The following is a 21,195-nucleotide window of genomic DNA, read 5'->3' on the forward strand; positions in this document are numbered from 1 at the left end:
CACCTAACATCGTTGATGCCTTTCTTGTACATCATGAAAATTGAAAAGTAATAATTGAAGCATATTTGGCATATTTATATTAAAACTTAAGTGAGAATAGTCTCTCATTTTTATTCGAATTCTATGTATTTATTTACACTTTTTCTTCTTTCATTTAATTGGCATTTCCATTTTTGCATTCGTATATGATAAGGCTAACACGAAAATACTTTTATGCCTAATTGCACCCGAAAATTCCTTTGACCGTGAGTCCAACCAAGCCGCCTAAGCATCATCGCTTTGTAGTCGTGCTTCTAAATGCATGACTATAAGGTAGGCCCAATTCATTTACATATATACAAGATTTTTGCAATAGCTTCGGAACGAAGTGACTAAACGATTTTCAATAGCAAGCTATTGGGCCGAATTTCCCGTCGAGTCCAACTTATTACGAAAAAATGGTCCTAAACATGTGTTTTCAAATGTTCATACAGCAGGTGGAATTTTCCACTCGACACATCAGATGCTAATCTGAAATAAATTTTATAGGAATCATTAAACACCTTCGCAGTATTGCGGTATTGAGTTACCACGGAACCTGATTTTGATGCTTCTTCCAAAAATCCATCTGCGCTGAAACATAATTATCCTGAATTTATTTCAGGATCAAATTATGTATAGGAACCAATTCTCACTGTCCTTACTCTTATGTAAGGTATAACATCAGACACACTCGTCCCCATGTCAGCTTTTTTATACACATTTTTTTCTATGGAGCGTAATAGCCCCCTCCCCCAAAAGCTTACGTTATTAGTGTACGGCCCCTTACTACAATACGCTTTGAAAAGACCTAATGCATCTAAGGGGCCGTACACATATTACGTAAGCACTTATGGGGGGAGGTGAGGGGGGGTACGTCGTTTTCATATAAATAAAAAATCATTTGTGTGAAAAAAATCTTACATGGGGGAGGGGGGTCAAAAAACCCAGAAAAATTGCTTACGTAATATGTGTATGATCCCTAATTTGAATCAGGTTATTATACAGACCCAAAATGAACTTTTGCTAAGCGCAAAGTAATCTGATGATACTCTAGCACTGGGACAAATATGCTTGGAATTATCAATTTTGTCTTCAATTTCGCAGCATAAATGTCCCACTGAATAAATTTCACTAAATAACAGTGTTTTTCCTTTGAAACATACTAAGCCATTAGAAATACACTATTTTCATCGATATACGATAGAACCATCAGAACGTCGCACATAGGAGTACGCAGAGTAAAATTGTGGCCAAAACTATGTCAATCATTTTATTGTCTGTAAAGGCATTCAGTATACACAGCAAAGTGTATTTTTCGTTTTTATGCGCATTCATAGCAGTGCGGTGGCGTCAGTTATTGTTATTTGATAAAGCAGCCCTTGGCGCAAGAACGCTGCCTTTGAAAACTACAGCGTGCTTGCGACGAGCGGTGCCCACCTCTCGATCCGTCATTGAGTATGATCTTTCTCATTTTATTCTTCATTCTTTGATTATCATTACTTACAAAATTTTTGGCCTCACTCTTTTTTGGAAGCTAAACATAATTTATGTGAGTTTTGTCGCTCAAAACCAAGATTATTTATCTTTTTGACTAGCTTTTTAGCAAACTTCACTTTATTAAAATACAAATAAGTCACGATTGCGTGAGGATGCGTGAAATGTGTTTTGAGGAGCTTTTTAAGGAAACTCCAATCTTTCCAACGCAGAAAATTTTGTTGCTTGGACGGGTTTGGAACCTTATTAAAAGTTTAATTTTGTAAAACATATTATTTTAAAAAAGTTAGAAAAAAGCTAGCAAATAATATCATGATTATGGATCACCTGAGAACGGTTTCAGATCAAATCATGCTTGAAAACGTTTTACATACTCTCATCATTGATACCTATATTGATTTTCATCTTCAAAATCACTAATAACCAAGATAAACACGAAAAAAAGGGAACATTTTTTTATGCACAGTTGCGATTAAACTTGCATTGAAATTATAGTGAAGTTTTGACAGTCAGCATTGCTTACAAGCAAACAATATGGTTTCAAAAACCCCTTGGCAAATTAGTATTACTATTTGAGAGTTCAAAAACGAAAAATAATATGGAAATATCTAAAATTTTTGTTTTTGACTTTTGGCCAGGATTTGGGCTGGAATACTCCTCAGTGCGTCGGCTCCAGGGGCACGTTCACCTCGCTCTAGCGGAGCGACTGAAGCAAATTTCAGTCATTAAGGGGTCCATTACTAGCACTCACTCCCTATTTTGTTTTCGGTTGCTTTACTAGGAGTTGGATTGTGAACTTTTAATTCATTGATAGCCATGAAAGGCATATACAATTCGACAAATTTTTTTCTCCCCATACAAGGCTGGGCCAGTCTAATGAACACCCTTAGCAAGGTTGTTACGAGGATCCGGGAATATTTTCCCGGATATATCCCGGGAATATTTTCTGTTCGGCCACATTGAGAGTTGGCGTAAAGTCAATGTCAACTTCTCTCCCCGAACAGCCAAGATAGCTGTGTGGTGTCGGCAGCCAGTTATCTGGCTAAGAATAACGCTACGGATTGCCTGTTCCGGTGGTAGAAGTCCACCATACAGGTGACCCCAAATTCTTGGTGTGATGCGGCTGTCCGTGCCTACGAATGAATGGTTAAGGGGGTCTAAAAAGAACCTAACCGCAAACGGAGCCTGTGAAGCACCAGGGCACCCTTCACAGTATCTAGCCCTTACTGCGCTAACGCTGCTATGGCGTAGTTTACTTTTTGCTTCTCCAAATAATCGGCTACTCTCATTCAATCTCAACTTGAGGTTAAATAAAGGTGGGAATGTGAGCATGTTTTTATTTAGTTTTTCAACAAATTGTCACCTATGTGGATTCGCTTTATGCGTTATACACATTGTACTCTGTGTTTCGTCTTTGACTTTCTTGATAAGATACCAATTTAGTTTCATCGTTGCTGTTCATATTAATGCTGAAGTTGTGGAGGGCATTATCTTAATTCGCAATGGCTTCAGTTAAGATAGCTCAAATCAATATTCAGCATAAAAGAACAGCAACGATTAATCTTTGTAGACTTATGCAAAATGGCAAATCCCAAGTGGCTTTGGTGCAGGAACCCTATTTTCGCAAGGGTAGCTTCTACCTAGGTAATCTAGTGAACCCGATTTTTGCTGCTTTCAGTAAAGAAATGGCAAACTCTCGATCAATGCCGCGTGCATGTGTGCTTGTTAACAATGCTATTGTTGCTACACTTATCTCTGAACTAACAACCAGAGATGTATGTGCTGTCACAATTGACGCAACTGGCGGAACCCCCGTCAGGAAATACGTCTATTGTTCGGTTTATTTACCACATGATGAACCATCCCCTACGGATGCTTTCAAACGAGTTGTCAAATATTGCACTTCAAAAGGCCTTCCGCTAATTGTCGGCAGTGATGCTAATGCTCATCACATCTCTGGGGTAGCTCGGATATCAATCTGAGAGGCTCCAGCTTGATGGAATACTTAAGTAGTACCGAACTTAGTTTACTTAACATAGGCAATCGCCCAACCTTTATGGTATCTAATAGAGCAGAAGTGTTAGGCATAACCCTTTGCTCCAATAGAATCAGTCACGAGTTGACGAATTGGCATGTGTCAGATGGAATTCCGATTTGGCTAAGCTAAGGAAGCAGTGTAGAAGGAGTTGGAACAGACGCCATTCAACAGGGTCGGATTCTTTCAAGTTGGCTCGCAAAGCTTACAAGAAGGCTCTACGATCTGCTGAACGATCCGGCTGGAAAAACCTTTGTGCAAATGTTTCCAATTTGAGTGAAGCCAGTCGATTGAAAAAAATTCTTGCGAGATCCAAGGATTTCCAAGTTGGCGAAATTCGCAAGCCAAATGGCGACTACACTTCTTCTGATGAAGAATCGTTAGAGCACTTATTTGATACGCACTTCCCTGGATGTGTCGATATAACATCTTCGGATGATCCTGATGTCTTTTCATGTAGCTATGGGTCTTGTGCTCAAGCACGTAGAATCATAGCTATTGAATCGATTCAATGGGCACTTAACAGTTTTGCTCCCTACAAATCTCCAGGGGAGGATGGGATTTATCCCGTTCTACTTCAGAGAGGTTTTGAGCATATCAAACATGTTTTGAAAAAGCTTTTAGTATGCAGTTTTGCTACTGGGTATTTTCCCATATCCTGGCGGGATGTCACTGTAAAGTTTATCCCAAAAGGAGGACGTGCTTCGTATGAAGAAGCAAAGAGTTTTAGACCCATCAGTCTGACCTCATTTCTTCTGAAATGCTTAGAACGTATTATCGATCATCACATTCGTGATGACTGTTTGGCAAACATGCCTCTTCAACTTCATGTTAATCAACATGCTTACCAATCTGGAAAGTCCACCGTGACTCTTCTACACAAGGTTGTGTACGATATCGAGAAAGCATTCGCTCAAAAGCAATCGTGCTTGGGTGCTTTCTTAGATATTCAAGGTGCTTTCGACAACGTGTCTTTCGATGCAATATTGGAAGCCGCACGTTGTCATGGGCTACCTAATATTATTACCAAATGGATTCACCAGATGCTTAAAAACCGACATCTCTACTCGACATTACGTCAATCAGCGATTAGGAAATTAAGTGTCTGCGGATGCCCTCAAGGGGGAGTATTATCTCCACTTTTGTGGAATCTCGTTGCAGATACGCTATTGAGGTTACTCAATAATGGCGGTTTTCCTACCCAGTGATGGGAAATGTCAAAAAAATGTCATGGGGTTGCTATTACTAATTTGCTAATAACTTTTTTCAAAAGTTGTTTACAATTCAGATTTTTCGGTTAACATGTAATGCTTAAAGGATGCTACAACTTTGCCGAACAGACCATTGTTCTAAATACAAAGTGTGAGGCATGATAAGGAAATTAAAAAATGTCACGGAATGTCATGACATTAATGTCATTTGACCCTAATTGGGCTCTCACGCCGTCAATTTTAGATTTAGAGCAATTTAGAAAAAGTTTTAGGATCATTTAAGGGCTACATGTTTATATATAACATACAGTTGTGAATAACTTGTGAAAAAAGTTATTAACAAATTAGTCCCATGACATCGATATGACATTTCCCGTCACTGTTCCTACCTATGGATTTGCCGACGACTATCTAACATTGATAGTGGGTTTGTGCATTACTACCTTATTCGACCTGATGCAAAATGCTCTTCAGGTAGTTGAAAGTTGGTGTCGCCAATATGGCCTTTCGATCAATCCGAATAAAACATCTATTGTTCTTTTCACGGAAAAACGTAATCGCAATGGTATTCGTCCATTACATCTTTTTGGTTCTGAAATCAATGTAACTGATCAAGTAAAGTATGTGGGTCTAATTTTGGATTTAAAGCTTCCCTGGACTCCTAACATTGAGTTCAGAATCAAAAAGGCGTGTATGGCTTTTGGCCAATGCCGACGAACCTTTGGTAAAACTTGGGGTCTTAAACCCAAATATATCAAATGGATTTACACAACAGTTGTACGATCAATTTTGGCTTATGGATGTCTTGTGTGGTGGCAAAAGGGGGAAGTGAGGACAATTCAGTCTAAATTAGGCTATCTTCAAAGGATCCATAATGGCAATGTCTGACCCCACTTACACAAACATCTCAAACAAAAAGCATTTTCTTGTACTTACCGACTATGGACAAATTTCGCGCCAACCCTTCTATGGGGCTGGCAGCACCATCTCAGAATCGAATGAAACTTGGTGGGCATAAAGATATGGTATTTCTAAGCCACTCTGCATACTTGGTTTTTCAAAAATTGTCAAGAGTAACATTTGATGAGGGCCTAATTTTTTTTCATGGATTTTTTATAAATCGATGTAACTCTAAAATGACAAGACCTACAAAAAAGTGTTGTATGGCGGACTGTCGTGAAATTCCCACAAGTTTTTTGGGAAAATATCCAAAAACAAAAAAGCGATTTCTACACTGAAAAAAAATAGTTTTAAAATTAAAATCGATATCACAAAAACCTCATCTCAGAAATCGATGAAATTTTTCTGCAGATAGGTATTTTAATTATCTAACTTTTCTGGGAATAATGTTCCTGTGACATATTTAAGGAAAAAAGCTTTCTAACAAAACCTTTTTTCATGTCCATATTGAGTGAAAATTTATCAGCGTGATTTATGCCTACAGCGCCAATTATAGGTTCAGCAGCCTATCATCAACCAACGACACATTTTGGACGTATAAAAATTTGTTTGGGAAGCAATTTAGCATAATCTAATATAATTGTGGACCAACATTTGAAAAGGGTTTATGTTTTATTTGACTTTTGTATCGAAGTAACTTAAAACAATTACAAAAAAATAATTACTTTGAAAACGGGCAATGTTGCCGAAACGAAACTGAAGTGATATTAAATTGTAATAGTGGAAAAGAAGATGTTGTTTTTCAGCAAAGGCTAACCACTGGACGGTGTAATTTAGAAACCGTTATAAAGCCTGTAGATGATTTTGTATCGTATTTTATTGAAAAAAATGATAAACTTATATCTTATGACATTATTTGCAAACAGCAATACACTTGTACTGTTAGATTTCTCTGGCTTAGAAATACCATATCTTTATGCCCACCAAGTTTCATTCGATTCTGAGATGGTGCTGTCAACCGCTGGTCGAGTTGGCGCGAAATTCGTCTATGGGTACTCGGTTTTATGGAAGAGAATCCTGTAAACCGCAGTTCTACACACACTTCGTTGTTACCGCTTATGGTTAATTGGGACAAAATTTTCCTTGCTCCAAGTGATCTCACATACGTTAGTAGTTTTCCTTATAAGACATTTTCAACACAATTCCCCTCGCGGGATGAGTGGACATCTGGTTAATTGGAGAGAAGTATGTTTAACAGCATTGTTTGTTACACTGGCGGCTCCCTTCTCGAAGGTAGAGCAGGTGCAGGCGTCTATTCGTGTGCGTTGAGATTGGAACAGTCACACTCACTGGGTACACACTGCACTGTCTTTCAAGCGGAAATATTTGCCATCATTTGTGGAGTGCAATCTGCACTGCAGCAACACATTATGGGCAAAGTAATATACTTCTGTTGAGATAGCCAAGCAGCTATTAAAGCTCTCGCCTCGGCCAACTCAAGGTCGAAGTTAGTAATCGCATGTCGAACTCAAATTGAGGAACTGAATTCAGTCAATACTTTACACCTTATATGGGTACCTGGCCATTCTTCCATAGCTGGAAAAGAATTGGCTGATGAGTTAGCTCGTAATGGGGCATCACATGACTTTATTGATCCTGAGCCAGCTATTCCAATATTCAAGTGTGGGGGAAGCTTTTGATCAACTCTTGGGCTGTCACTCAGCACAAATGGCATTGGAGTAGTCTGGATTCATGTCATCAAACAAAATTGTACATCCGGGAGCCATCTCCGGTAGTAGCAAGCTATTTAGCTAATCTGTCTAAATAGAATTGCAGTGTCTTAGTCAAATATGGCAAATATTCAACGCGTTGAATCATCTGTTTGTGATAGTTGTGAATCCGATTATGGAACTTCTTATCTTTTAATATGTAACTGCCCAGTCTATGCACATTTGCACTTCCAAATAATTGGTAAACACTTACTTAGTGAAATTACTTCAGAAAGCGGGCATCAGGCGGCTACCTTCTACCAAAGCTGTGGCACCACCAACGAGCTGGGAACCGGTTTCATAGTGCTGGGTAAAATGCGCCAACGCGTGATTGGGTGGCAGCCAATCAACGCAAGGATGTGCAAGCTGAGGATTAAAGGCCGTTTCTTCAACTATAGCATCATCAACGTGCACTGTCCACACGAAGGGAGACCCGACGACGAGAAAGAAGCGTTCTACGCACAGCTGGAACAGACATACGATGGATGCCCACTGCGGGACGTCAAAATCGTCGTCGGTGACATGAACGCGCAGGTAGGAAGGGAGGAAATGTATAGACCGGTCATCGGACCGGACAGTCTGCACACCGTATCGAATGACAACGGCCAACGATGCATAAACTTTGCAGCCTCCCGCGGAATGGTAGTCCGAAGCACCTTCTTTCCCCGCAAAAATATCCACAAGGCCACATGGAGATCATCTAACCAAGAAACGGAAAACCAAATCGACCACGTTCTAATCGACGGTAAATTCTTTTCCGACATCACGAACGTCCCAATGGAAGAGCAGCTAGGCGCAGCAGCTTGAAGATGGCTAGCACCGCAACCGCTGCACTTGGCACGGTGCCCCGGATCAGAGAAACGACTGGTATGACGGCGAATGTGAGCAGTTAGTAGAAGAGAAGAATGCAGCATGGGCGAAATTGCTGCAACACCGCACAAGGGCGAACGAGGCACGATATAAACAGGCGCGGAACAGACAAAACTCGATTTTCCGGAGGAAAAAGTGTCAGCAGGAAGAACGAGACCGTGAAGAGACGGAGCATCTGTACCGCGTTAATACCACACGAAAGTTCTATGAGAAGTTAAACCGTTCACGTAAGGGCCACGTGCCACAGCCAGATATGTGTAAGATCAAAAACGGGAACCTTCTTACGAACGAGCGTGAGGTGATCCAAAGGTGGCGACAGCACTACGAAGAGTACCTGAATGGCGATGTGGCAGACGAAGATGGCGGTATGGTGATGGACCTGGGGGAACGGGGGGGCCTGGGGGACCAATCAAATGCGCAGAACATAATTCTACCGGCTCCGGATCTCCGGGAAATCCAGGAGGAGATTGGCCGGCTGAAGAACAACAAAGCCCCTGGGGTAAACCAACTACCAGGAGAGCTATTTAAATACGGTGGTGAGGCACTGGCTAGAGTGCTGCACTGGGTCATTACCAAGATTTGGGTGGAGGAAGTTTTGCCGCAGGAGTGGATGGAAGGTGTCGTGTGTCCCATCTACAAAATGGCGATAAGTTGGATTGTAGCAACTACCGCGCAATCACATTGCTGAACGCCGCCTATAAGGTACTCTCCCAAACTTTATGCCGTCGACTAGCACCAATTGCAAGGGAGTTCGTGGGGCAGTACCAGGCGGGTTTTATGGGCGAACGCTCCACCACGGACCAGGTGTTCGCCATTCGCCAAGTACTGCAGAAATGCCGCGAATACAACGTGTCCACACATCATCTATTCATCGACTTCAAAGCCGCATATGATACAATCGATCGGGACCAGCTATGGAAGCTAATGCACGAACACGGCTTTCCGGATAAACTGACACGGTTGATCAAAGCGACGATGGATCGGGTGATGTGCGTAGATCGAGTTTCAGGGGCATTCTCGAGTCCCTTCGAAACCCGCAGAGGGTTACGGCAAGGTGATGGTCTTTCGTGTCTGCTATTCAACATCGCTTTGGAAGGGGTAATACGAAGAGCAGGGATTAACACGCGTGGTACAATTTTCAATAAGTCCGTCCAGCTATTTGGCTTCGCCGACGACATAGATATTATGGCACGTAACTTCGAGAAGATGGAGGAAGCCTACATCAGACTGAAGAGGGAAGCCAAGCGGATCGGAGTAGTCATCAACACGTCGAAGACGAAGTAATGATAGGGAGAGGTCCAAGAGAAGACAATGTGAGCCACCTATCGCGAGTTGGCATCGGCGGTGACGAAATCGAGGTGGTAGAAGAATTTGTGTACTTGTGCTCACTAGTGACTGCCGAAAATGATACCAACAGAGAAATTCGGAGACGCATAGTGGCTGGAAATCGTACATACTTTGGACTCCGCAAGACGCTCCGATCGAATAGAGTTCGCCGCCGTACCAAACTGACAATCTACAAAACGCTCATTAGACCGGTTGTCCTCTACGGACACGAGACCTGGACGATGCTCGTGGAGGACCAACGCGCACTGGGAGTTTTCGAAAGGAAAGTGCTGCGTACCATCTATGGTGGGGTGCATATGGCGGACGGTACGTGGAGGAGGCGAATGAACCACGAGTTGCATCAGCTGTTGGGAGAACCATCCATCGTTCACACCGCGAAAATCGGACGACTGCGGTGGGCCGGGCACGTAGCCAGAATGTCGGACAATAACCCGGTGAAAATGGTTCTCGACAACGATCCGACGGGCACAAGAAGGCGAGGTGCGCAGCGGGCAAGGTGGATCGATCAGGTGGAAGATGACTTGCGGACCCTTCGTAGACTGCGTGGTTGGCGACGTGTAGCCATGGACCGAGCCGAATGGAGAAGACTCTTATATACCGCACAGGCCACTTCGGCCTTAGTCTGAATAAATAAATAATAATACTGATATTTTAACATGATTTTAAGCTACAACTTTACTCATGTTTGCATCAAATTAAAAAAAAAAGTACAAACAACATATCCGTTAGTATCACAAACCTTGGTCCTATGGACAATGCTCGAGGAGGACTTGCAAGCACTCAGAGTATTCGAGAGACGGGTGCATAGGACCATCTTTGACGGTGTGCAACAAGACGGTGTTTGGCGGCGAAGGATGAACCACGAGCTCGCCCAGCTCTATGGAGAACCCAACATGCAGAAGGTGTAGCTAAGGCCGGAAGGGTACGATATGGACACGAAAAGATTATCAATTTCGCAAATATCTATTTATAGGTATATGATGACAGAACATCTCACTAGGAACGTGGAACATATAAAAATATACGTTTCTCGACCAACATTTGAAAAGGGCGTAACAGTCACAATTTCTAGATCAACATTTAAATGGGGGCAGGGATTGCAGAAATCGCGCTCAATAGAAAACGAACAACGATAAAAAAGAGGCAAAAACCACTTCGAAACATAACAAGCCATGAAAACAAAACTATCGCACTATTGTACAAGTTGGAACTAAACTATTGTACAAGTTGGAAAAAAAAAATTCGGATAGGTGGCCCCCACTGAGGGGGTTTGATAAAACGATTTGTTCTCGCTTATTTTTTGTTGGGGACCATATTTTTTTTTTCGCACAGCTGTGTAAAAATGTTAAAATGCATTATTAGAACCGGTGCCCCCCGCAGTTGGGGCTTATTAAAATAAATTTATCATGGTTTGTAGTAGCCCAGCGAATCAGTTCATTATCGTAACAGCTACCGAAAAACGTCTTTCACGGTATGTTACCTATCGAGAGTGTATAGGGCACTGCACGGACTGCTTTGTCTCTTTCTCGCTGCAAAGAAATTAGAAAACAACAAGGCCAGTAAACGTCAGAATTTATGAGGAACGAAAGAGAAAGAGATGTTTCCGTGCAGTGCCCTATACAGATATGATAAGTTGGGTTTTTTTTCATTCTCCTTTGGATTCAAACCCTGAATAGGGGGTAACAATCAAAATTTATTCCTTCTGATTATTTGTCCACATACCTACGCCTTTTCCAAGTGTTGGAATTCTGCAGAAAACCATCAAGTTCACACTGAAATTGACCCCAAATTTGGCCTACAATCAGCTCATTTAGACCAAAAGAAACACCCGTAGAAAGATCGGACAAGTTTGTAAAGTAAGGAACAACAATGAATAACTCCCGAGATCGCTTACAACGTTTACAATGTACAAAAAAAATATAAAATTGACTAACCTGGTTCTTTGACTTTTTTGGACTTCACATCTTTCGACTTAACCTTCTTTGCTATTGGTTTAGCAATTTCTACGTCCGAATCCGATGAAATTTCATCCAAAGATATATGTTCTACAATTTGATTTTGGAATTCTGTAAATAACTAAAATGACATTTTTTAGTTCAAATCACTCACCGACAATTTTCTCATCTTCATCCGACGACGATTCGGTATCCGTGGGACATTTTGTATTGTTTAAAATCGCCAGCAGTCGTTTTGTTGATATTCCGAGCAATTCATCCAGACAACTTTCCTGGAGCGATTCGATCGATTTGCCCTGAAGAAAATCTGGAACCAGACATTTCACCTCCTTCGGTTTCAGGCAAGAAAACGCTTGTCTGATAAGTTCCACTCGATCTTCGACGAACGCACTCAGCGGCTTGATATCGAGCGGTTCGGCTTTGATTTGGACCGGAACTACCGTAGTTGCCAATGGATCAGGTTTAACTTTCTTCAATTTCTTTTTCTGTGTAGGCATTTTGTATGGGAAAATATTTTATGAAACACCGCTTTATTCAGACTCGAGTAAAAAAATCTAAATAGCTTCGAAGTGATCACGCAGCGAGACCGAGACAAAATTAAATCACGTAAACATAAACAAAATAATAATAAACAAAAAAATATCCTTGTTTTTCTTTTAAGATTATTTTTCGCCATAAAAATACGAAAAATCAACAGTGGTATACACGGTTAGACGGAAATAAAAATTCCACACAAAAATGAGTTATTTTCATTTGAACCGATCGCGATTATAGATAGTGGAATATATAGATGAGCGAAGATAAATCCTCTGTCTCCAAACGAACTGTCAAACGTGTCTCCAAACGAGCATGACGTCACGATTTCAATGGAAACGTTAAGGGCTGTGACGTCATATGCGCGTGTGCACGGGCAAAAAAATCGACTCAGCCATGCTTTCGCTCATCTATAGATTCTACTATCTATAATCGCGATGTATAGACCAGGGGGGGAGTAAGCCTGTCATCCACGAACAAATCAAGCCTACCTAAGATGTATTATCCGGGCCTCGCCGCTTGGGAAAGGCGGGCCACCCTGGGCCACCCCGCTTGGCAAGTGTTACATTTTTCGAACTAGAATCTTGTAGGATATTGGTAACCTACACTACTGCTGACTAACGAAAAAAATGTGGGATTGTTTATTTACATTTGATTCATACTATAGATAGTAGAATCTATAGATGAGCGAAAGCATGGCTGAGTCGATTTTTTTGCCCGTGCACACGCGCATATGACGTCACAGCCCTTAACGTTTCCATTGAAATCGTGACGTCATGCTCGTTTGGAGACACGTTTGACAGTTCGTTTGGAGACAGAGGATTTATCTTCGCTCATCTATATATTCCACTATCTATAATTCATACTACATGCAGAGGAGGCGCGATGCACAGCATATTACCCCCCTGGTATAGACGAATCCAAGTAAAAATAAGAAGAAGACACACGACGGTGTTAACTTTGACAGATCCTACAGCACAGCATAGGGAGATCATTTTAAAATGCTTATAATAAATTCTAGACAAAATGTAATTAAAATCTGATTGATGTATGATACGGAAAAAGTTCCGAACTGTATGATAGATACATTTTTGGAAAATATTCAAAAAATTGAGATAAGCATCCAGATATGTAATTCAGAACTTTTTCCGTACCGTACATCAATCAGATTTTAATTACATTTTGTCTAGAATTTATCCAGCTTTCCACGTTCGGCAATGGCGGCTTGTCGGTGTGTAAAAATCAACCGTTCACTGTACTGTTTGACACTAGCTGGAGGAAAGCTCACTGGCGTTCGTGGGTGAGGGGATGGGAAAAAAGGCCTCTTCGCCAGTGAGTTTTCCTCCAGCTAGTGTCAAATAGTACAGTGACCGATTGATTTTTAAACACCGACAAGCCGCCATTACCGAGCGTGGAAAGCTGGATTATAAGCATTTTAAAATGATCTCCCTATGCTGTGCTGTAGGATCTGTCAAAGTTAACACCATCGTGTGTCTTCTTCTTATTTTTACTTGGATTCGTCTATTTAAATAATACATGGTAAAAACGTAAAAACGCCTTATACTAATGACACACTGGTGGTATTCGTACCATGGTACAAGTTGTACCACAGGTGTGTCACCTTGTACCATGCTGGTACAACGTGTAAAACCATGGTACAATATGTACTAGGGTATATAACCGTGGTATACCACGGTCCTTGTACCATCAGTGTGTCTTTAGTATTACCCATACGGTTGGGATTTACACTAATAAATGTGCAAACGGAAAGAAATGGTAAAAACTAACTATCTTGTAGACTATACGCTCTGTTTTTAAAACTATACCATGAAATTTCAGTAAATTTCACCACTGTTCCAGTTTAGGGCCGATGTCCACGTAGCGTTTTTTCAAGCTGCGTTGACGCAGCGTTATTCGGCGTTGAATCAGGCTGGGAATGCACACGACAAGCGGTAATTTGCCGCAAAACTTCTAACGTCAAACCTATCTGTCACGCCAAATGTCATCCGCCTGCCAGCTGTTGTCAGTCTGTCATTTTTCATTCTCTTCCAATATGAATCGAGTTCTCCATTCACATATTGTCGGCGTAGCACCAACTTAGAATTCGGAAGTCGGGAAGTCGTGATGACAGACTAGTGAATGTAACTCAGTATTATTCCAAAATAAAAAGTTCAATTAATGCTTTTTAGTAGAATAGAAAAATTAACTCACTGTAGATTTAAAAGTCACCCATTACTTCTAAAATGAAAAGTTTGAACTTTCGAAATTAATTGTAGAGCTGTGAAATTGAAATCGTGCCGCACAATTCGATTGGTTGAATAAACACGTTTTCAATACAGAGAGACAGATATTTGACATCGCTTGGCTTGATCCCAATATCTTTTCTACAATCATAATAGATGAATATTATTACGATTTCATAATGCTGCTCATTCTTTATTTCCAACTTAAATTTATTACATACTTCATAGGAGGAGATTAATCTTGAATAATAGTGGATTCAGGCATTCAATTGTTCTTGTCTTGAATTGAGCATCTGTTGCGTTTGGGGTACGATTTTTATTAGTTCCATTTATCGGCGAATCATTTGTTCCGGAATAAAAAGTCATTAAACATTTTGGTCAGATACTGCAATCGCTCCTACAAATAAGGTGCTCAAAATCCTCCTCCGAAAGCATCACAAGCGATTGCTGGCGTGTTGCTACGTTTGTCGTTGTTCTTCCAAAGAAGTGCTATCTTAATGCCAAACGAATCGTTATTATCATTGGAATTTTCACTTCACTGCAACACGGACCGATCGCAGTAGCGTTGCCCACAACACTAGAAGAAACGCATTAGTCCCAGAGTCTTACTGTAGCTCGCCATCTTTTTATCTGATCTCGTTTCTTCTTGCAATTGCAATCCACATTATTTGACGACATCCTTCCGTTGACATTCCTAAAAACATGAACATATATCAGCAATAGAAAAGCCAAGATAGAGGAACCTCGGTATCGAACCTATACTTAATAATTCTGCCCATGGCGGACCTGGTATCGCCTTCCTTGGTGTATATACAGGGTCCCGCGGAATGCACTTTGTTGGTTGAATTTTGCCTGCTTGTCACTCAACTCAAAACTGCCACATCAAAGTCTGTTCGGAAATCAATTGATTCACAACACTATTCTGCACATACTTGCGTTGATTTTGACTCTATCCACCAGCATGGGATGGTTGCTTGTCAGTTCTTTCCAAAGGTAAACACTGTGACTGGTACTAACGCAGGAACGAAAGAAACACTTACCGCTCCGAACTATTTACAATTGCTTTGCTATTATTCAAAGAAGCTAGATTTGAAAAGTGTTGCAATTTGCAAATTAATTTGCGAAACCAAAATGAACTGATTTGCGAAGTATTTTTGTTTGTTTTGATTTCGCTCTGACACATTATTTCACATCACAGATTTTCCCATTAGAAATCTTGTTGGAAAGAAACAGAATAGAGAAATGTCAAAAAAATACTCGCGTGCACGCTGCGTTCCTGTGGGGAATTGCGGTGACTTTGCGGTAACTCTCGCCGCAAATGAGACGCGTGTCGACGCCGCGTTAACGCAAGTGCGTGTGCATGATTCTATTTAATGTTGGGTACTTCCTACCGCAATTGCGTTGACGCTGCGTGCACGCAAATTCAAAACCGCTACGTGGACATCGGCCCTTATGTGACAACATTCCGCATGAGCCACAGTTGATTTTTACTGCGCGCATGGTAAAATCAAACGTGTTTGTTATCTGCTATCTGTTATTATCAATTTCTCACCTTATCGGCCGCGACGATTTGAAATCGTCGCAAAACAAATTGACGCCAAAATCGTCGCCAGCAGAAATGGCCATAAGATCTGTCAAATCAACTGTGAATAAAATTTTATATACACAGAAAAAAATTCCATGGTAACGGTTACTATTTTGTAGACTACGCCATGTTTTTAAAACAACCACAAATTTTCAGTTAAATTAACCACGCATTCGGACAAATTCACCACTGATTCAGTTCATGCAACAACATTCCACCAGGACCACAGTTGATTTTTACTGCGCGCATGGTAAAATCAAACGGGTTTGTTGTCTGCTGAAAATCGTCGGTGCGTATTCTTAAATTAACCCTCGGAATGGTAGTTTCGACCGCAACATTTTTTTGCGTGTACTCAATAATCAAATTATTTCCCAAAATTGAGCCCTGTTTTTAATGCAGATTGACATTATTTTCTAATAAAACTAACATAATTTTAGAATAAAGATGTTGGCGACGATTTTGATAGTGCCTAAAAAATGGTCGGCGCGTTTTGTTACCAAGGAAACAGACAATATCTAAATTAATAACCCTCGGTTTCGACTGCAATATGTTTTGCCTGTATACGATTTTAAATTATTAAATTAAAAAAATTAAAAATAAATTAAATTATCTATAGAACATGCCGCCCGGATAAAAGTGTACCATAGGCTCAACAGTGTAAACAATTGAATTACCATATGCTCTACGGTATACAATAGGATATATTGTTTCTCGATAGTTGTCCATATTGTATCACACCGTGGATATAATATATTAACATTGTTCTCTAATGTAACAATACTTCCAATTGTTTTTAGAACATGTTAGTGCATAAATTTTAATCATTGATAATTTCTGAAAATTTTGTTCAAATTGCATATTAGCAATATAACAATATTTATCCTATTGCCGCAAATCTCGGGTACTTATTCAAAAGGACGTATGTGATTTTGTAAACAAAGATTTATACGTCGATTTGTCCAATCTGAAGGCACTCCTACGCAAACTATCACCACAGGCAGGCAGGGGAAGCCTTCGGCAACCTGTTGGTGGTGTTGGTTTGCGTGGGAGTGCCTTCATATTGGACAAATCGACGTTTAAATCTTTGTTTACAAAATAACATACGTCCTTTTGAATAAGTACCCGATAAATATGCATTATTTTTCTTAAAACTTCATTTTTGACCGGTAAAGCTGTCATAATTAAGAAATCCAATATCGTATTGTTTTACTATAAAAATACAATTCAACCTAATGTAATTTGAACGGGTTTCTTTCGATATTTCAACAATATATTTACGATACACTCTATTGTTTGACAAAAAAATATGTATGAAAAAATATCAAATTTTGTATAGTTACGATGCTTAACAACCCGTACGTTCTAATGCGAAAACTTCATTTACAATTTAATGAATGGTTCATAACAATACATTCTAATGTATTTCTATTATTTCACCTACATTCAAATTTATTGTAAATTTATTGTGTTTTATAGTGATGTTACAACACATTGTACACTACAAAAATTCCACACATTTTTATTGGCAAAAATCCATTAATTTAATTCATGATTCTAATTAGTGCACACATAACCACTCTCCACGCGAAATACAAATATAATCTATAATCAAATAAAATGTATGTGTGGTCTCTAATATGCAGTTATTGAATTTATGTGTGGGTACAAATTGCATATATTTGGGTCGCCAAATTGCAAAAATTTATGTGTGCGACAAATATATTTAATATAAAGAATTTTTTCGGTGTATTGTTTTTCTATAATATTTTTTATTCGGGCGCTTTTATGGGTAGTTTGGGCTTTCCGTGTATACAAGTGACTACTCCCTCGTTATCTGTTGACAATTCGCAAAAATGTCACAAAACAGTGGAAAAACTGGAAAAAATATTTTGCAAGCATAATCCTAATCGTCTTGTAATTCCTCTCGGCCAAAAATTTTGTAAATTTATTTATTTTAATTTATAATAATAGTGAAATACCAGGTACAAACATTACCATTGTGGGGTGGGAAAAGTTGTTTCAAATTTGTATAATTTTTCAAGATTGCAGATTTGGCGATGGGTAAAGGCACTCAGAAAGGAGGACATTAATCCAATTTGGTCACGACTGGGAGATAACATTAGAAAGGAAGAAAACCCTTGATGAAATCATCGACTTTTGTGTGGATTTGCTGCTTATGCAGGTAGTTACTAGAGAATGTCGCAAAGTCCACCCAACTACATGGATGGAGTTCCGGTGAAGATTTCGGAGCGCTTCAAACCACCTCCCAAGATCACTCTACCGCAGAGTGTCATTAATCGATTGACTCAGGTCGACAGCGGTAGAATACTTCAATCGATGACCGTGAATTATGATTTTGAGTTGGAATCAACAGTACTTAAACGACTTAGTGAGTGGCGAGTGGCCAAGGAAAAAGATCGTTATGAGCGGGAAGAACGAGTTCGAGTAAAAGAGCTCGAACGGACACGACTGGCTGAAGAGGAGCAGAAGCGTAAGTTGAACCAAATTTCCTATCCCAATACGGATGATCTATCCAGTGCTAGTGATGGCGAAGGCGAAGGTTCAGAGGAAGATAATGATGAATCATCACCCTCTGGATCATCCGAGGAAAGACTTCACCAAAATCGTACGACATTGGTAGCTAGTTCTATGGCCGGTCATTTGAATAAATTTGATACAATTCTTATGCCAACCGTGCTCCCAGATGTTGCCACATCTGCCATGGTTTCTACTGAAAAAGTGATAGATTCTAGCACACCACTTAACTTCTGCATTCCAAAGACCACTAATCTGTTGAACAATAACAACAGTATCTATAACAAAATTAACTATTCAGATTTTGAAAATGACACTTCAAGTCCCTTTGATAATATGGAACTGAAAACAATAAATGATTTGGACATTCTAGCTCAAGTTTATAATTTAGATATTTCTAATTCTGGTTCAGAGCGAAGGCCGGGTGATAGCAATGAAAGTGATGTAAAAACGAAAGAGAATTATGAAACATCTAATTTCAAGAATACGGAGGTAGACACCTCGGTTGAACAAAAAGAAACTGCTGCACCACAACAATCGTTGGGTTATCAAGTGCAGTCCCAGTATCCATTAGCGGCATATCCTCAAAATTCTGAACAGGTGGATCAAGCGAATGAATATTACAAATCCTTCAACAGTTACCATTTTAATTATGGCCAATATGTCCCTACTACGACCGCCGCAAATGCTAGCTTTATGCCTGTAGATAGTCGATTCTTTGGTCAATGCACTTCATCCGCTGGCACTTCCTACCAACAACCGGTGCAATCCTCGTATCATCAATCCTACAGCCAAGGTCAGGCTGGGACGTATAACTACTTTCCCTACACGGGATCCTCGAATGGTCCAGCAACGCTATCCACGTATGCGAATGCCTATTTCTACAACAGCGCCTACGGGCACCAGTCCCAGGCAACGCCTAATTATAACTACCCGGGGCATACTAATACAACAGCGTCGACAGAAACACCCTCAGCTGTTTACATTCAAGGAGTTTCCGGTGGAGAAACTTCCACCTCCGAAGCATCGTCTCTGAGATCTAAATCGAAAAGTGTGCCGGACATTGTGCGTCAATTGGACGCCGAGGTCAAGGACTCTGCTCTACGGAGGACTCGGAACAACAGTCAATCAGTAGCGGAAGATAAACAGCCCGACGAGAGTAAGTTGAAATTGAAAAATCGCTCACTTGTCATCTTTGTATACTCTCACGATATTTAGAAAGAATGTCGTTGTAGACTTCTTTTCGCTGAATGATATATGAACTAACGGATTCGTGGGTTATAATACACAGTTTGTTTTCATGTCTTGTAACGATTGTAAGAGATCTATCGTCTATCATTCAATAGAGAGCACATTTGGAAAACCTTGTCATTTATTTAATTATTTGGAACAACATTAACTCATACAATAATGTTCCCATTATTGTATGAGTTATTGTTGTTCCATTTCATACCCATCGTAATTAAATAATACGAATACGAAAAGCGAAGCAAAAAGTGTCACATTTTTCTCCAAAACCTTCATGAGCCTTTCTTATTCCAGACAAATGCGTTGAGAAGCCCGAGTCGGTGAAGAATTTTACTCTTTATAATCAGTTATCGTTAACCGATCAGAATCTAGTAAAGCGCATCGGATCTATGGGTTTCCCATTGGAGCGCGTGGCAGCGGTATTGCTTCGAATAGGCAATGACGATAAGAAGGTAAGTCAATCCGTTCAATTCAGCAATGTAATTGATGAATTTATTTGTGCTGATATTTATCAACAGATTGTAGAGCATCTGATACCGCTGAGTGAGTTGCTGGATTTGGGATTCGAGGAGAAAAAAATATCTGAGGCGTTAGTCAAATTCGACAACAATAAACACAAGGCCCTCGATTATCTAATATTGTAGTATCGTATAACTGCAGTAAATAGTTTTGTTTTTGTTTGGTCTTTAATGAGCTGCCGCCCTACGTCTGGTGGCAATGTGATTGTGATTGATATGCGACTACTAAACATAAGTCCTAGGCATTGGCTCCAAAATTGATGTGTAACAATTTGTAATAAAACAAACCGACTATAATAGTAGCTATTCAATATTCCAAACTAGGAGCAATTAATTAACAATAAGCTTTGCTGGTCTGATGCCTTTATCTGCTGAGAAAAGGCAACCACTCACATTTTATGGTGGTTCTGTACATCTAAACATGATAATAGGCGCATCTAATTTCTTTTCACGTACCTACTTTTTGTACTAAGTAATAGATTACCGCTACCTGTTCATGCTCTGATCTTTCGTTTTCTCCAAACTATGCAGTGATTATTCATGAGTTTTTAAATTTCTACTTGAAAAAAATATGTACTCTTATTTTTGCTATCTCTGCACTTCGATTCGCTTATGGATTTATAAATATATAATTTATATAATATAATTTATATAATATATAATTTATATAATATATAATATAAATATATAAATATAATTTATAAATATTATAAATACAATATATTATGATGAACTACTCTACCCAACTGGTTGAATCTAGAAGCATTTTTCTTCGAAATTTTCCCTTCACAAAATGTATTATTTATGTTGTATTCATGATCAGTGCACAATGTTTAGGCTCCAAAAGGAAGACCAAAACTATGAAAACGTGATTTCACGATTATGTACCTACTTTTTTTGATCTTATTTTAAAGTAAATAAACTATATTT

At 39.7% G+C, this 21,195-nt stretch overlaps 2 protein-coding genes across 7 annotated transcripts in view; one reads left to right on the forward strand and one right to left on the reverse strand.

Moving 5' to 3' along the window:
• LOC134219595 (DNA ligase 1) overlaps window positions 1-12,245 on the reverse strand; it is a 153,556-nt gene extending 141,311 nt beyond the window's left edge. For 2 of the 4 annotated variants that reach the window (XM_062698383.1, XM_062698382.1), the window contains exons 1-2: window positions 11,757-12,243; window positions 11,582-11,692 (exon numbers count right to left, since the gene is read on the reverse strand). In XM_062698383.1, coding sequence (XP_062554367.1) covers window positions 11,582-11,692; window positions 11,757-12,099 — 454 coding nt within the window. In that variant the 5' untranslated portion in view covers window positions 12,100-12,243. Of the gene's footprint in view, window positions 1-11,581; window positions 11,693-11,756 lie in introns of all 4 variants that reach the window. The other 2 variants (XM_062698381.1, XM_062698384.1) reach the window with 2 other exon arrangements.
• Window positions 12,246-17,789: 5,544 nt separating this feature from the next.
• On the forward strand, window positions 17,790-20,562 carry LOC134219084 (uncharacterized). 3 transcript variants are annotated; one of them, XM_062697766.1, is made up of 5 exons: window positions 17,795-17,946; window positions 18,014-18,455; window positions 18,912-19,658; window positions 20,042-20,199; window positions 20,266-20,562. In XM_062697766.1, exons 2-5 carry the CDS (start codon window positions 18,161-18,163, stop codon window positions 20,389-20,391), a joined length of 1,326 nt encoding a protein of 441 aa, XP_062553750.1. In that variant the 5' UTR covers window positions 17,795-17,946; window positions 18,014-18,160; the 3' UTR covers window positions 20,392-20,562. The 3 variants fall into 3 exon arrangements, with proteins under 3 accessions (XP_062553749.1, XP_062553750.1, XP_062553748.1); XM_062697765.1 differs by having other exon boundaries at window positions 17,790-17,946; window positions 18,007-19,658; XM_062697764.1 differs by having other exon boundaries at window positions 18,014-19,658.
• Window positions 20,563-21,195: the final 633 nt, after the last annotated feature.

The sequence above is a fragment of the Armigeres subalbatus genome, chromosome 3 (assembly GCF_024139115.2).
Source record: "Armigeres subalbatus isolate Guangzhou_Male chromosome 3, GZ_Asu_2, whole genome shotgun sequence".
In the NCBI taxonomy this organism is placed as follows: Eukaryota; Metazoa; Arthropoda; class Insecta; order Diptera; family Culicidae; genus Armigeres; species Armigeres subalbatus.

Excerpts from the sequence above, each read along its gene's own strand:
- LOC134219084 (XM_062697765.1), top strand. The coding sequence starts at position 18,161 with ATGTCGCAAAGTCCACCCAACTACATGGATGGAGTTCCGGTGAAGATT. Across the intron at positions 19,659-20,041 it reads AGATAAACAGCCCGACGAGA|ACAAATGCGTTGAGAAGCCC; the intron begins GTAAGTTGAAAT and ends TTCTTATTCCAG. Across the intron at positions 20,200-20,265 it reads TAGGCAATGACGATAAGAAG|ATTGTAGAGCATCTGATACC; the intron begins GTAAGTCAATCC and ends ATTTATCAACAG.